This window comes from Euleptes europaea, chromosome 1, assembly GCF_029931775.1.
Source record: "Euleptes europaea isolate rEulEur1 chromosome 1, rEulEur1.hap1, whole genome shotgun sequence".
NCBI classification, from domain to species: domain Eukaryota; kingdom Metazoa; phylum Chordata; class Lepidosauria; order Squamata; family Sphaerodactylidae; genus Euleptes; species Euleptes europaea.
In genome coordinates this window covers 119423700-119439126 of record NC_079312.1, presented here as the reverse complement: position 1 = coordinate 119439126, position 15427 = coordinate 119423700, and the positions used below count along the sequence as shown (strand labels likewise).

At 47.6% G+C, this 15427-nt stretch overlaps 1 protein-coding gene across 1 annotated transcript in view; it reads right to left on the bottom strand.

The window, feature by feature from the left end:
• The window catches only part of FBXW10B (F-box and WD repeat domain containing 10B), a 53972-nt gene extending 52306 nt beyond the window's left edge, over positions 1-1666 (bottom strand). The window contains exons 1-2 of the mRNA XM_056848245.1: positions 1499-1666; positions 1033-1432 (exon numbers count right to left, since the gene is read on the bottom strand). Of these exons, the coding sequence (XP_056704223.1) occupies positions 1033-1432; positions 1499-1666 (568 nt within the window). The remainder of the gene's footprint in view (positions 1-1032; positions 1433-1498) is intronic.
• Between the last annotated feature and the right edge of the window lie 13761 nt (positions 1667-15427).

The following is a 15427-nucleotide window of genomic DNA, read 5'->3' as shown; positions in this document are numbered from 1 at the left end:
GGACACTCCAGGCTGAAGAGAGGGATGCGGGAGGAGGGTTTGCCACCATGGCAAGGGATGTGCCCACTTGGCACACCATTGCCTGGCCTATCTGTGGTGAGAGATACAATGCATCCACCTGGCCTCACCACAGCAAGGGATAGGACATGCCACCCACCCTCTCCCTCCCGCTTTGGGGGGGACAGGGCAGGTTGGGGACAGGACCCTTTTCCAGGGATGTCCCCCCCAGCCTCTTAGTGTATCTGCCTCCATCCCATTTCCAAAAACAGCTCTAGACCTGGAAATCTGGAAGGAATAGAACCCAGCAGGTTTCTATCAAGCCCCTTCCACAGACATCTCAATCTTCATCCAACAGCTACAGCCCCAAGCACTCCCAAGCTGCAGCTACTCTCCCTTGTTCTGATGAGCGAGAGCAGAAAACATTTGTAGTAACTTTTCACATGATGGTTGTCTGTATAACATAGTGGACTAGCTGTACATTCACTGGAAGGAAGGGCGCTTTATCCGTTAACAGAGAGGCAACGAAGCGGACGCGGCTATCTTCGGTTGGGAAGAATTGTCTGTGCTCCCTCATATAACTATCCACATGATGTAAAAAACGGGGTAAGGTTTCCATCATAAGTAACCTTCAGTTTTGGCGGTCTCCATGGCATTGGGGGCACAGGCGGGTATCCGGGGGCTGGGACTCCTGGTAAAGCAGGTGTGACAGGCACTCCCCCGGGCGCAGCGGGGCCAGGAGCTGCGGGCCCTCCGCCTGGAACTACGGGGCCCCCGCCAGGGGCCACGGGACCTCCGCCTGGAACTACAGGTCCTCCCCCAGGCACAACAGGACCCCCCCCCCAGGAGCTGCGGGGCCTCCAGCAGGAGGAACCACCGGAGCAGCTAGTTGTTGCAGCAGTTGCTGCGGTATCACGGGAGTGGGGGTAACGGGCGCAGTTTGAGCCCATTGCAATTGGTCGTTGTCCCTGAGTACTAAAGTCAGTTGATCTTGCAAGCGTGCTACCTGTTCCATGAGATCCATATTTTGGTTACGTAGCAAAAATACCTCGTTGCCAGTGCCGCCAGTCCGGCGGGACTGGCTGACCCTTAAATCAGCGGCCCAAAGAGATTCCCCAGTATATAAGTCCTCCTCGTCGGAATTGTCTGGTCTCTCGGGCAGAGTCCCCGCTAGCCTGCGGGTCCGTTGAACGCTACGAGACGGGACAAAAGACGGGAAGAACAGGGGTAACTCATAGCCTCCGGGCTGTCGGGGGCGCGCGCCACTCCGGGCCCGTTCGAGGGCTAAGCGCTCCCTCTCCTCCTGCTCTGCCCGAGCTTTTGTTTCGGCTTCAGCCGCTGCTCGCGCCTGCTCCTCCACTCTCTTGCGCTCAGCCAAGTCCAGGTCGGTTGCCAGTTTGGCGGTCAGCGCCGCGGTAACGAGTGGAAGGGCCTCCTGTTCCAAAGTGTAGAGGAGCTCAGCGCGGTGATCCTGCAGGTCCAGCATCGGTTGGATCTGTACCGCCAAGGCCACCGCATTTGCACCGAAATCTGGGGCGAGGTGTTTGGTAAGTTCCGCCACTGAAATAGTGGCCGCAGTGTGGCCCTGAAAAAGGGCAGTTACTCGTGTGGCTACTGCTTTGGCCTCCGTTTGGCAGAGCTCGGGGGATGGTGTGACCGGGGTTGCCATGTCGACAGGGCGGATCGGGACCGTGGTCAAAGCCGGTTGTGTTTCACAAGCAGTGAGTCCGGCCAACAGGCTAGTTAACAGTTGTAAATCCTCAGCTGCCAATCGAGTATCTTCCACCAACCGGTCAAGGGTTTGGAGGTCTTGGCAGGCGCGGGTATCCGCAGTATCAGACGTCCAGGGGACCGTTGCAGAAAGGGAACACCACTGAGCTCGAACAAGTCCAGTCAAGCAGTTACCTCTGCGTCGGTTCGATTTAGCTCAGCTATAACGTCCCGTACGAGTTCAGGGTCGTCAGCTGGCATTCCCAACGGAAGGGACCACGGATGGAAGCCTTCCAGGGCTCCCAGCAGGAACCCGCTACCCGGGGATCAGATCCACCGGGCCCGGGGCGAACCACACGGGGCTCCAGCCACAGATAGATCACTTGGAGAACACTGCCTTTGCTCCCATCCGAGTGGCAGGCGAACCCTCTGGGGCTCCAGCCTGACTGGTGAAAGAATATTGATTGCTGTCTTAATGTCAGCACTTGTCCTATTGAGAACCACAAACCACAGCAGGAGACGAAAATGTCCAAAGAAGCTGATTTAATGGTCGCATAGGTGAGCAGAGCAAAAGAACCTGAGACAGCAATGGGGCAAACTGGCTGGCACTTGATAATATAAAAGCATTGCAAAAAGGCATTCAACAGTACAGTACAGCTTCATGAGATTACAGATTACAAACAGTTCAGAGGCGCTGCGGTTCCCACGGAATACAGTCGGCTTCAAAGAAACCAAAAATGCAAAACAATCCTTGAAGGCAAGTTGGTGAGAAAGCGAAATGAAACTAACAGAGATACAGGCCTGACAGTATATGTACTTTAAACTTACATAATAAAAATAACCATTATTAAATCATTCTGACTGCATTATAATCATTTACAAACTTATTTATCCTAAGGACACGTTTCTGAGAATAAGCCTGTTGTTGGCTAGATGAGGATTGCTGTCTTAATAATGGTGCAGCGTGGTGTAGTGGTTAAGAGCAGTGGTTTGGAGTGGTGGACTCTGATCTGGAGAACTGGGTTTGATTCCCCACTCCTCCACATGAGCGGCAGAGACTAATCTGGTGAACTGGGCTGGTTTTCCCAGTCCTACAAATGAAGCCAGCTGGGTGACCTTGGGCTAGTCACAGCTCTCTTAGGGTTCTCTCAGCCTCACCTACCTCACAGGGTGACTGTTGTGGGGAGGGGAAGGGAAGGTGATTGTAAGCCGGTTTGATTCTTCCTTAAGTAGTAGAGAAAGTTGGTATATAAAAACCAACTCTTCTTCTTGATGCCTGCTTGTGATGGAAGGTCAGCGCTACAACCCCAAGACTTCTGTTCTGGCTCTGGTGGGCACAGGGAGGTGAAGCTTCACACTTCTTGGCTGCTGTGTAGACTATAGGGTTGCCAGGGCCCTCTTCGTCATAGGCAGGAGGTTTTTGGGGTGGAGCCTCAGGAGGGGGGTTGGGGATGGACTTCAATGCCATAGAGTCCAATAGCCAAAGCGGCCATTTTTCTTCAGGTGAACTGATCTCTATTGGCTGGAGATCAGCTGTAATAGTGGGAGATCTCCAAAGACCACCTGGCAGTTGGCAACCCTAGTAGGCTAAGAGAACTGTTGGTAATGGAGGCGGGTGGTCTTGAAAGCAAATGCACCAGTCCAGGAGGCTATCTTTCAACAGCAGCCAGTTTTGGGCACCACAATTTAAGAAAGATGTAGACAAGATGGAACGTGTCCAGAGGACGGCAACAAAGATGGTGAGGGTCTAGAGACCAAGTCGTATGAGGAAAGGTTGAAGGAGCTGGGTATGTTTAGCCTGAAGAGGAGAAGACTGAGAGATGATATGAGAACCATCTTCAAGTACTTGAAGGGCTGTCATATAGAGGATGGTGCCGAGTTGTTTTCTGTTGCTCCAGAAGGTTGGAACAGAACCAGTGGGTTGAAATTAAATCAAAAGAGTTTCCGTCTAGACATTAGGAAGAATTTTCTAACAGTTAGTGCTGTTCCTCAGTGGAACAGGCTTCCTCGGGAGGTGGTAAGCTCTCCTTCCCTGGAGGTTTTAAAGAAAAGGCTAGATGGCCATCTGTCAGCAATGGTGATTCTGTGACCTTAGGCAGATGATGAGAGGGAGGGCACCTTGGCCATCTTCTGGGCATGGGGGTGTGGGGGGTAGTTTGGAATTTCCTGCATCGTGCAGGGGGTTGGGCTAGATGACCCTGGTGGTCCCTTCTATGATTCTAAGAGGGTTGTTGGTTAATACACAATCGCAGTTAATAAACAACTGTACCAAAACAACTGCTTTGTAACATATTTTCCTCTTGCACATCCCACTTTCAAACATTAATATTTGTAACTATTTATAATAATCAGATCCAGGATTAGATCACAATATAAAGAGACTCCAGTGGTTGACCATTTTATAATGAAAAAACACTCTGTACTAGACATGCGTTTTTTTGTTATTTGGAAGTTGCAAGCTAAGAAATACCAACAGACAGACATAACTAGAATTCTTACACAGAAGGAAGCCATTTTCATACACCTTTTTAATACAATTGAGCCTCATGGCTTAAATGCAGCACAAGGTTTGTCATGCTTCCTTTAAGACTACTAGCACACTAATTAGTAGGATTCAGTCAAATGAATGACAGCTGATAACAGTTAATGCAAAAAGTATTACTGAGGGCTAGGAAAATAGTTACTGCAAACTGATATCCAGCTAGGAACAGAGAGAAGTGTAAGCAGCAGCTACTGCAAAAAGATCTGGGCAAGTGAGTATGTTATTATAACAAAGCTTGTACATGTTTTCATAATTTATAAGAAGAGATATTGTTATTGTTATTGTAATATTATAACACAGGAAATTGAATGCCTGAAATATGGGACCAAGACAATGAAATACAACTGAGGAAGTGTCTCACACGAAACTGTTTGATGTGCCTCTGGAGGAGAATGTCTGTCTTGTTCAACCCTTATGGACTTTCTACATAAGACTGCTACATACCAGTGTTGAGACCACAAGTGGTACTATTTGTTCAACACTTATGAACTTTCCACATAAGACTGTCACATACTAGTGTTGAGACCACAAGTGGTACTATATAGGCGTTAGCCATCTGGTCATATTGTTTTTATTGATCATATAAGCATTGTTTTGCGAATAAGAATTATTTTGGTATAGAGTTTGGATAGTGTATATAAGTTTAGTGCACACTGGTAGTGGATATACATGGGAGTTTTTTGCTTTGTTTTTGCATTGGATATTTAGGAGTGTATTAGTTGTTAGTATTATTTAACTTGACATATGTTTATATAAAATACAGTAGCTATTCTGTGTGAGTTATTGTGGAGGTGGAACTGTTTGAGTTAACAGCTTGCTGCTGAAACTGGTCCCTCAATAAAGAAATCAATAGCAAGATCAGCAACATCATAAAGTGACAATCTCACAAACAAAAGCATTTCTGGACCCATGAAAAATTAGGGGATAAGAACAGAGGAGCCCCGTGGCAGTACTGCTGCAGTACTGCAGTCCAAGCTCTGCTCACGACCTGAGTTCGATCCCAATGGAAGTTGGTTTCAGGTTGGTTTCAGGTAGCCGGCTCAAGGTTGACTCAGCCTTCCATCCTTCCGAGGTCGGTAAAATGAGGACCCAGCTTGCTGGGGGTAAAGGGAAGATGACTGGGGAAGGCACTGGTAAACATAGTCTGCCTAGAAAACTTCGGGATTGTCATGGCCCAGGCTTCAACAGGCGAAGCATCATCAGAGGAAGAGCCTGAGCAGGGAGAAATAACGGGCATTGCACCTCAGGCAGCTGAGAATGCAGGGCAGGGCGAAGGGCAACAGGTAGGAGTAAACACCAGCCCTTCTGAGGATTTGGAAGTAAACACAGAATCATCTCCTTCAGCACAACCAGATGCAGCTGTAACTCCATAGAAGCAGGACCCACACAGCTCACCTGAAGACACTCAACAACAGCAAAGGCAAAAAGGAAGAATGCAGTTACAAAGTAAAAGGAAAAGTGCGCGTTTACAGGCACTAAGGAGACGGCTCCAAGACTGTGAGTTGTCTGAGGATGAGACCTAAGGCAAAGGGAAACAGCTTAAAACCAGGCTTGGAACAGACAGACGTTGCGAAAGCAATTGTTGCAAAAGGATCTCTGACTTTTGTTGCTGACGCTCCTAGACTTTGTTAAATGGACTTCTGACCCTTGGACCGGACTTTTGACTTCCCCTCTGCACGCCGACTTTATTTTGGTTTCCAGCTCCTGGCGGGACTCCCCCGGATTCCTGCATTCCGGAGATAACAGCCTGCTCTCAAGACCAGTAGCCGGCAGTAACCCGAGACGACCTGGCCTAGCACAGGGATGTGGTGTCACCCCATGGGTCAGGAATGACCCGGTGCTTGCACAGGGGACACCTTTACCTTACCTAAGAACAGAGAAACACAGACTGCATTCATGTTTCAGTAGGAATGAAAAAGTTCAGCAAATATTTACTTGACCCTCCTGTACCTGTGACATATTTACTTTAGGGTTGGGTTGGTTCGGTTTAAGGAAGGGGAGAACAGAAGGGAAAATAGCAGCAAGGAAAATCTAACTGGTTTCCTCCAACTGATTTTCCCAATAGCTGAAACTATCATATCTAACTGCCCTCTTGCTGCCCCCTGCAGGGTCTTTTCTTCTTCTTTGTACACATTTCCTATTCCAACAGAACTCAAGTGGCATCTTTGGGTGTGTGTGTGTAAAGCACTTGTTCAGGTCAGCAAGCACCAAAGAGCAGCTTGTCCCAGGGCAACCAAGGGGAATGCCTTAATGGGCACAACCCAGAAGAGAAGGTGAGCGTGGTGGAGAGGTTGAGCCAAGGCACCTGACAAAGCAAGGCAGGCAGTCTCAGTTCGCTGAGGCCTCTGTCTAGCTCACCTTCTCCCACCCCTGCTTGCTTTCAGTCTTTGACACAGGCTACTATACCGTCCTTTCAAAGAGACTGACACTGGATTTTCTACTTAATTGGCGTGGTATGATTTATTCTTTTTAAGTATGGTTGGTTGTTGTTATGTTATGTGTTGGAGTAAGACATGTTTCCATACCCGATTGTGTTTGCAGTATTTTGCGCAAGTTCATGGTTTTGTGTGGAAGACCACGACCGAAAAAACCTTGGTGAAAAGGGACTTTTACCAGAACCCCATCTCATTATTTGGTCTCACTACAATCTCTTATACATGTTTCTACTTCCAATTCAGCAACGCTGAATTGCGCTGGAACCCATCCGGTTACTATTCAATCTTTTTTTTACGGTCATTTGACAAAAAATGGAACACATCTAATCAAGAGTAACATAAATTTGTAATAAAACAGTATCAGTCAATCGAAAAGTCCACAAAATAAAATATATTTGTGCATTCATGCCAATTGCATTATGCAAAGTTGGTTGCTATAGTTTTGCTGGTATGATTTTTGCACTTCTGTGTATTAGTGCTGTAACCTTGCTTGCTGACCCAGGGTTAATTAAAAGGAACATCGCTATTCAATAAATTCAAACATTTTTTAAAAGTTAACATTTTATTAAAACACAACTTTATTAAACAACAACATTATAAACATTTAATTGTAGGAATTAGATTGATTTTGGAATAAATTGGCCACAGCTTGGAATTGGCAAACAGCTGCGACCCTCGTGGCGCAGCATGCGTGATGTGTCAAGTGCCCAGGCCGTGTCCACCACGGCCATGAAGTAACCTCCGCCCACAGGGCTCCCGCTGTGGGCAACTGGGATGGCAGTACCAGGATGACACCAGGACGAACGCCACTGGGTGTTATCCCCCACCACTTGGGAAGAGGCGGACACCTGCCCTGCCGCCAGGGCATCTCCCTGAAGCCTCTCCCAAAACCCTTGGGATAGGGTTCCCAAAACCAGGGAAGCGACCAATTCCTATGGAGCTTTCCCCCCCAAAAAAATGACACATCCACATGCTAAACCGCACCAAGCTGTGACTATAAGCCAATAAACCTTAGGGAGGGTGGGTGGGTTCACAAAGAAAACTGAGTGAGCTGTGGGCGGGCCCGTTCCCCTGTTATATACTGAGGGGGCGAGGCTAGCCACGCCCCCACCCAGCTCCCGCCTTCCGCCCTCATTGGCTGGAGCCCTTCCTTGCCCCAGCCAATGAGAAGGCTGTATCCGGGCAAATCGGGTCCGGCACATCCACATGCTAAACCGCAACAAGCTACAAGGAGACCGATTCACTCACGGGCCCCTGCAGCCGCAGGGAAACCGAACTCAACTCTCGGACCCGAACTCAACTCTCGGACCCTTGCAGCTTCCGCCACACTTCACAGCTGAAGCCAATTCCTTAAGCCTCCCCGAACATTGTGCAGCCATAGGTCCATGCCCCAGCTGGTGAGGTGCATGCCATCCCGGCGATAAAGTGACGCTATGCGGAAAGAAATGTCCCATTGTCGTATGATCACTCCGCCTAGCCTGATCACTTCCCTCCCAACAGCGTTGGTGACTTTCCTCCTAGCCACATCTACCCTTTGCACATTGTGGGCACCTCTCCAGCACCTCCTTTCTAGGAGATCCGACCAGCAAATCACCGTTGCTGGGCATAACGATGCAAATGTCGAGAGATCATGACAAATCTCAGTAGCAAGGTCTTTGCCTCGAGTATGTACTAAGTCGTTCTCACCCAGTTGGAGGACCAGTGCATGAGGAGCTCCAAACCTTTCAAGCAAGTGATGAAGGACTGGTATTAGCGAACACCAACGCATGCCTCGCTGGCCGAACCATTGCACCCGGACTGCTTGCTCCAGTCCCAAATGCTGTCCCCATCCAGATGCAGCCGCATAACGTCCATTCCAGAAAACGATGCTGTGGCCCACGACCCACACAGTCCGCCACGGTCCTAAAACTCGGAGCACAATTAAAAGAAAACGCAGTCAGGCCTGACATAAGACTTATATGATGCAGAACGCCATCGGCCGATGGCTTGTAGCTGGCTGACAGCCATGCCCTCTCCAGCCGCCTGTGTGGCTGCTCCTATACGAAAGGAATGGCCACTAAAATCAGACGTGGGGAAGCCCATGGAGCTGACCGAAGCCTTAAAAACACTGATAAATTGATAGCGGGTCAGCGGTGTGCAATCAGCATGTATCAATAAGCATCCCTTTATGTGCGGCCGTATAGCTAGGAACCTTTTTAAAGCTCTGACAGGGCAAGGCCGGACAGTGGTGGCCTTGTGCAGCCGGACACTCGTCCCTTTTCCAACCTGGTCAGTCTTGGACCGACGAACGACGATCGTCAGTGCTGAGTTGTGAAGGCATATGTCCCCCAAAAGTAAAGCCCTGCTGGTCAAATCGTGACAGGATTGAGCCACGAGTTCACTAAGTCGGAATGCCCCAAAGAAGGCTAAAGAAAATGCTGCCTCAAATAAGGTGGCCTCATAGCGAGAAGTGCACAAGGATGGCAGTAGCCGTACAATCCTTTGTAGCATATCCAAAGTGACTGGCCTCCTGACGTCCCTGATGGACGGTGCCTCGCGTTGCCAGCCCTTGACAGCCTTTCTGGCTCGAAAGGATGCACAAGGATCATTGAAACCGTGTGCTTTTGAAAAGAAAGAGATAGCCGCCATGTGAACTCCGATAGTCCTAGCAGCGTAACCAATGTCTTTTAAATGGGCTAAGTAACGTAAAGCCAAAGTTTCTGTGACAGGCCACAGACCATCCTGACCCATAATGGACAAAAAACTCTCAAAGTGGTGCACGGCTCTATCGTATGCCCGAATGGTGGCAGGGGCCAATGAGCTCCGAATGCCGGTCATAATGACGTTTCCCCAAGAGCCCATAGCTCTGCTGGAAAAGGTTGTGGGAGCCGGTCCGCTTCTGATGCCAGGAGACGGAATCTGTCCATCTGAAAACGAGACAGAGCATCCGCTAAGCAATTGTCTAGGCCTGGGACATGTTGGGCTGTCATAGAAATGTTATTGGCCAAAGATGTTAACACGAGAAAGCGCTCAAGGCGCATGACCCTGACTGATCTGGATGTTTGCCTGTTAACCACCCTGACCACAGCCTGGTTGTCGCACCAGAAGCGAACTCTTGCATTCTTAAAATGGTCAGCCCAGATATAAACGGCAACCACGATGGGGAATAATTCTAAGAACGTCAAATCCCGGCATACGCCTGACCCCTGCCAACCCACAGGCCAACGCTGTGCACACCACTGTCCATTAAAATAAACCCCGAAACCGATGCTACCTGCAGCATCGGATTGGACCTGCAAATCCCGTCCTAAAACAAGGCTGTGTTGCCAGAGGGATATGCCATTGTATTGCTCAAGAAACTGAAGCCACGTTTGTATATCTTCTTTCATTCCCTTGGAAACCCTGATACGATGGTGTGGGGCTCTTACGCCCCTCGTGGCTTGGTTAAAGCGAGCACAGAAAGCCCTGCCCGGGGAGATAACCCAGCAAGCAAAATTTAGATGGCCGATAAGAGACTGTAACTCTTTCAAGGTGCACTTTGTTTTATTAGCAACTAAAGATAGCAAAGCCCTTAAAGCCAGGAGTTTTTCTTCCGGCAAGCTGGAAGTCCCATTGATGGTATCGATCTGAATGCCTAGAAATGTAAGGACTGGTGAGGGGCCCTCTGTCTTTTCTGCTGCTAGTGGCACTCCTAATTTCTCAGCCAGAGTGGCAAATGCTGTCAAAAGGTTGCCACATAAGGGGCTGTTATGAGGTCCGATAAATAAAAAATCATCTAAATAATGAGTTACTGTGGACGACCCTGTGCGCCACTGTATTGCCCATTCCAAAAAGGAACTGAAAGCTTCGAATGCAGCGCATGCTACAGAGCAGCCCATTGGCATGGCCTTATCTACGTAGAATGACCCCCCAAATTTAAAACCAAGTAAACAAAAGTCTTCCGGGTGTACTGGAAGCAACCTAAAGGCTGATTGAATGTCACATTTTGCTAACAAAGCTGAATGCCCACAAGATCTTACCAGACCCAGTGCATGATCGAATGAAGAATATTTTACTGTTGACAGCTCGGGTGGAATCCCATCGTTGACAGATAGCCCTTTTGGGTAAGACAGGTGATGTATCAGCCTAAACTCCCCAGGTGTCTTTTTGGGCACTACTCCCAGAGGAGATACTCTCAGGTTGGGGATAGGTGGGAACGCAAAGGGGCCTGCAATTCTGCCCAAGTCTAACTCTTTGTTGATTTTTTGAGCGACTACATCAGGCATATCTATGACCGATTTTAAGTTGCCCGATAACATAGGAGGTCTAGCGTTAAAGAAAGGGATGCGGAAACCCACGGAGAAGCCCTTTAACAGATATAAAGCTCTTGCCCTATTTGGATAATGAGCCAACAAAGATCTTAACTTATCCAGTTTAATTGGAGTGCAGGCCAGACCCTGTAGACGACCGCGTCTACTTGGTAGCAGAGGTGTTGGTATTGGTGGAACTGCTATCTTTCTTGCTACCTGAAGGGGCTGACCTGCCACCCCGAAAGGGCTGATGACCAGAAGTGCCGCCCCGTGGGCAGGTGGAACGGGGATGGGGGCCGAAGCACACCTCACAGGAGTGGTCATATCTGCATACTTTTCGTTGACATTTTCCCATCCCAAAATCCCAGCAGATACGTCTATCGGGATCCCTACGATTTTTGGTAGGCCATGCTGCTCTGTTGACCTCAACTCTGGGCCTCGTAATACATGGACCCACTTTGAGTAGCCATAAATTGCTATTAATGAGGTCCCATCGAGTCCTCTGATTCTTAGACGCCCGTTTACGGAAGGCTTCGTCGTACTCTAAGGCAGCAGAATCACCTGCCAAAGACCTAGCCTTGAGCACATTACTCTGGTAATTTAAGAGGTGCCATGCCCTTTCAGGGTAAGAAGAAGCAATGACACTAGCAAAAATGGTAAAACCAGCCATCCACCTATCAAATGACCTGTCCCCAAAACCTGCCTTGTCTTTTCGCTTATCTTTTGAGGATGGCCGGGACTTTCGGCCCTCTTCCTCCTCTGGCTTTATGAGGGAGAAGACATTAATATAATAGCCATTGAGAATATCCTCCCTTACTCTCCTGGGAAGGTGAATACCAGGAGGATCCTCGTCATCCTTAAATGCAGGAGGGAGGATGAAACCCCTGTTTAGTGGCATAGGGTCCCACGTCTCCCTGGCCTCCCCCTGACTAGGCTGTTTTGGTTGCTTCTTCAAAGCTAATCTGCATGACTACAGTCAACAATAGCCATGCAGATTAGCTTTGGATTTCACACATTAACAGACCACTTCAGGATACAATGGTTCCATATTAACATACCACACCCTCATTAGCACATTATCTTGATACTTACAGGACAATGGTTAGCACATTACCTTTGTTACTTTTTGCAGGACAATGATTCAGCTCAAACCCAACCCCTTTCTGACTATATATTACTCTTCCTACACACTTGACACTGAGAGACACTGTCCTTCATTGTTACTCCTGTGAAGATGCCTGCCACAGCTGCTGGCGAAACGTCAGGAAAGAAAATACCAAGACCACAGTTACACAGCCCGGATAACCTACAAGAACCAATGAACTCTGACCGTGAAAGCCTTCGACAATACTTACTATCTATGTTAAACAGGATCGTACTATGGGTATTTGCCCATATAGAAAAACCACAGATAGAGGCGTTTTACTCCATTATGAGTCTTTCCATCACAGACATTTGAAGGATAATTTGTCATATGGGCAATTCCTTCATCTAAAAAGGAATTCCTCTTCAAATGAGGATTTGCTAAGGTAGTGTCAGACTTGAGTGTCTCCTTAAGAGCCAAGGGCTACCCAGAGTCCATTATGTCAAAATCCAGACTTAGAGCAGGGAGTATGGCTAGATGCAGCTTACTTAACATCAGAAGCAGGGCTACAATAATGTGCTTACTTCATTCTTGCAGTACATTCTACTGACTAGGGATATTCAGAGAATTGTCGAAGGCTTTCACAGTCAGCGTTCATTGGTTCTTGTAGGTTATCCAGGCTGTGTGACCGTGGTCTTGGTATTTTCTTTCCTGACGTTTCCCAGCAGCTGTAGCAGGCATCTTCAGATGAGTAACACTGAAGGACTGAAGGAGTAACACTGAAGAGAGAGACACTGTCCTTCAGTGTTACTCCTCTGAAGATGCCTGCCACAGCTGCTGGCGAAACGTCAGGAAAGAAAATACCAAGACCACGGTCACACAGCCTGGATAACCTACAAGAACCCATTCAGAGAATTGTCCACAAGCATTGGCATCTAGTCAGGTGTATACAGGGCTGTGAGAACCCACCCAGGTTTGGATATAAAAGAACCTCCTCATTTAGAGATCAATTAATCCACACTGACATAACACACACATGGACAGCATCTAGACCAGCTGGCCATTATAAATATGGGGATTGTTTGGTCTGTTCTCTTTCACTCCCAGTAAAATAATTTAAATGTGAGAAGTCGGGATTTTCATTCAAGATCCGCCAGCATGTAATAGCAAGAATGTTATATACATTATATGTTGCCATGTAGACAAGGCTTCTCGGCCTGTCGAATACCGTATAGGTCTAGGATCCTCAACAGGGTTATGGAAGTCCCATTGGGTCAGCATTTTAAGTCAATTGAAGCATTCTGATTCCGATTTTCAGTTCTTCATAGTGTGGCAGTTGCAGCACAGACAATTTGTTAGGCAAAATGTGGACAAGATCCTGCTACAACAGGAAGCCAGATTCATATTTGTATTCAACACTTTGGCACCTAATGAGAGATCCGGTTGGGCAAGATGGCGGAGTGACCGCACCTTCGGGAGCGGGAGTGAAAATTACCTGTGCTGTGGCTAAAAACTCGATACTTTTAGCCCTGAGTTAGAAATTATTTCTGAATCTCAACTCTCAATGAGAGGAGGAACGTCGCCACCCCAAAAAAAGGGGTTTTGGACGTACCAGCAAGCTAATTTCAGGCAAGTCCTACAAAGCTCCGACCTCCCAACTGACTACCCCCCCCAACCCTTCCCCTTCCCTTTCCTTTCTATTTCGAATATTACCCCCCTAGCCTTCGGTATAAAAGAAAATAATACAATCAGGTTATTGACTGATAAGAGCTTCACTAACTCCTTTTTTTTTTCCCCTTTCTTTACCGGCTGTCTTGGATGGTCTTTTGGAACTGTCTGGTGGGGTGAGAACGGCGGCGCAGCCCCCCGGGGAGGAAGAGGGCGCCGAGGACTGGCGACAAGACTGGCCGCGGCAGCGGGGAGACCAGTGGTGTGGCTGGTGACGGCGGCGGCAGCGGGCTGACGAAGGAAGGCAGCTGGCCGAGGACGGGCGAGGCGGCGCGGAGAAGCAGGAGAAAACCAGGACGGCGATGTCGGCCGATGAAAGCTACCCCCAAAAACTGGAGGTCTAGAAAGGGACAGTAAACTCCAGACAGAGAGGGCTGGAAGACAAACGGGATGGCAACGACTCGAGAGGAAGGTCCCTGGAGTACAAAAGCCCCCGCTGACTCCCGAGGAGGCAGAAACTAGTGGCGCAGGCAAGATTAACTTGCAGCAGTTCCGGTGACGTTAACCGGCCCTGCTAAAGACTACAACTCCCAGAATACTCAGCGTTTAGCCCAAACAATCCTAAATAGGGGGGGGAGAAGAAACCACTCTCAATTGGGGTTTCTGCTGCAATATAGAATATAAATTAAAGGCGAAAGGAAGTGTTATAAATAACTAAATACTTTGGTGATAACTAAGGATATGTATGAACTTATTGAATTCTAATGAGCCTAATTTATACAAACAATTAATAATTTAATAATTAATGATCTAAAATACCCAGCTGTATGTGTTAAAATCAATGTGGTTTTAAGCAATTAATTGTTATATAAATGATCTGATTTGAATACTTGAATATTGAAACAAGACTGATTAGCATCTAAACAAACAAACAAAAGCCATTAATTCTTACCTTCTATAGTTGTGCATGTCTGGTAACTATACAGAATTACAAACCAGAAGAAAAATATATAGATACAATTTAATGAAAAAAAAACAGAAAAACAGATAAAGCTAGTAATTTGACCTCAAGGAAATACTTGGAAGAAGAGGAGAAGGAAGAAGAGGTCGAAAGCGCAGAAGAATCTACAAGCCTCCAACCTCAACAGAACAGATCTAGCAAAGCTGAGGCTAATATGGAGAAGGCTCTGGACAAACTGGCGGTCCAATTGACGGCTCTGACAACTCAGTTAACTGGAACAGAACAAAGACTAGAAGCAAAAGTAGACCAAATAAACAGTAAAATGGACAAGATAAATAAAGAATTAGAAAGGTTGACCAAGGAATGTAACTCGGTCAGAACTGATGTACGGACAGTACAGACGGAAGTAAAGACAGTCAAACAGGAATTGGTGACCGGACTCCAGGACATTAAACAAAAAATAGAGGAAAACGCTAAGGACATACTGGATAACAGAGAAGACATCCAAAAACTCAAAACAAGACAAATAAAGACAGAAAGGACACAACAGCAATATAAAGTTTGGACAGAAGAAACAGAAAACAGATTAGCCACAACGGAAATGCAAATAAGTGAGAACAACTTGCGTTTCCAAAAAGTGTCAGAAGACATGCCTCAAGAAAGTCTGGAAGAAACTATGACCCAGCTGCTCGCTACCTATCTTGAGATCGATGAAGAAGCCGTGGATATCAGGGAAATTTATAGAGTCAACTCTAAATACGC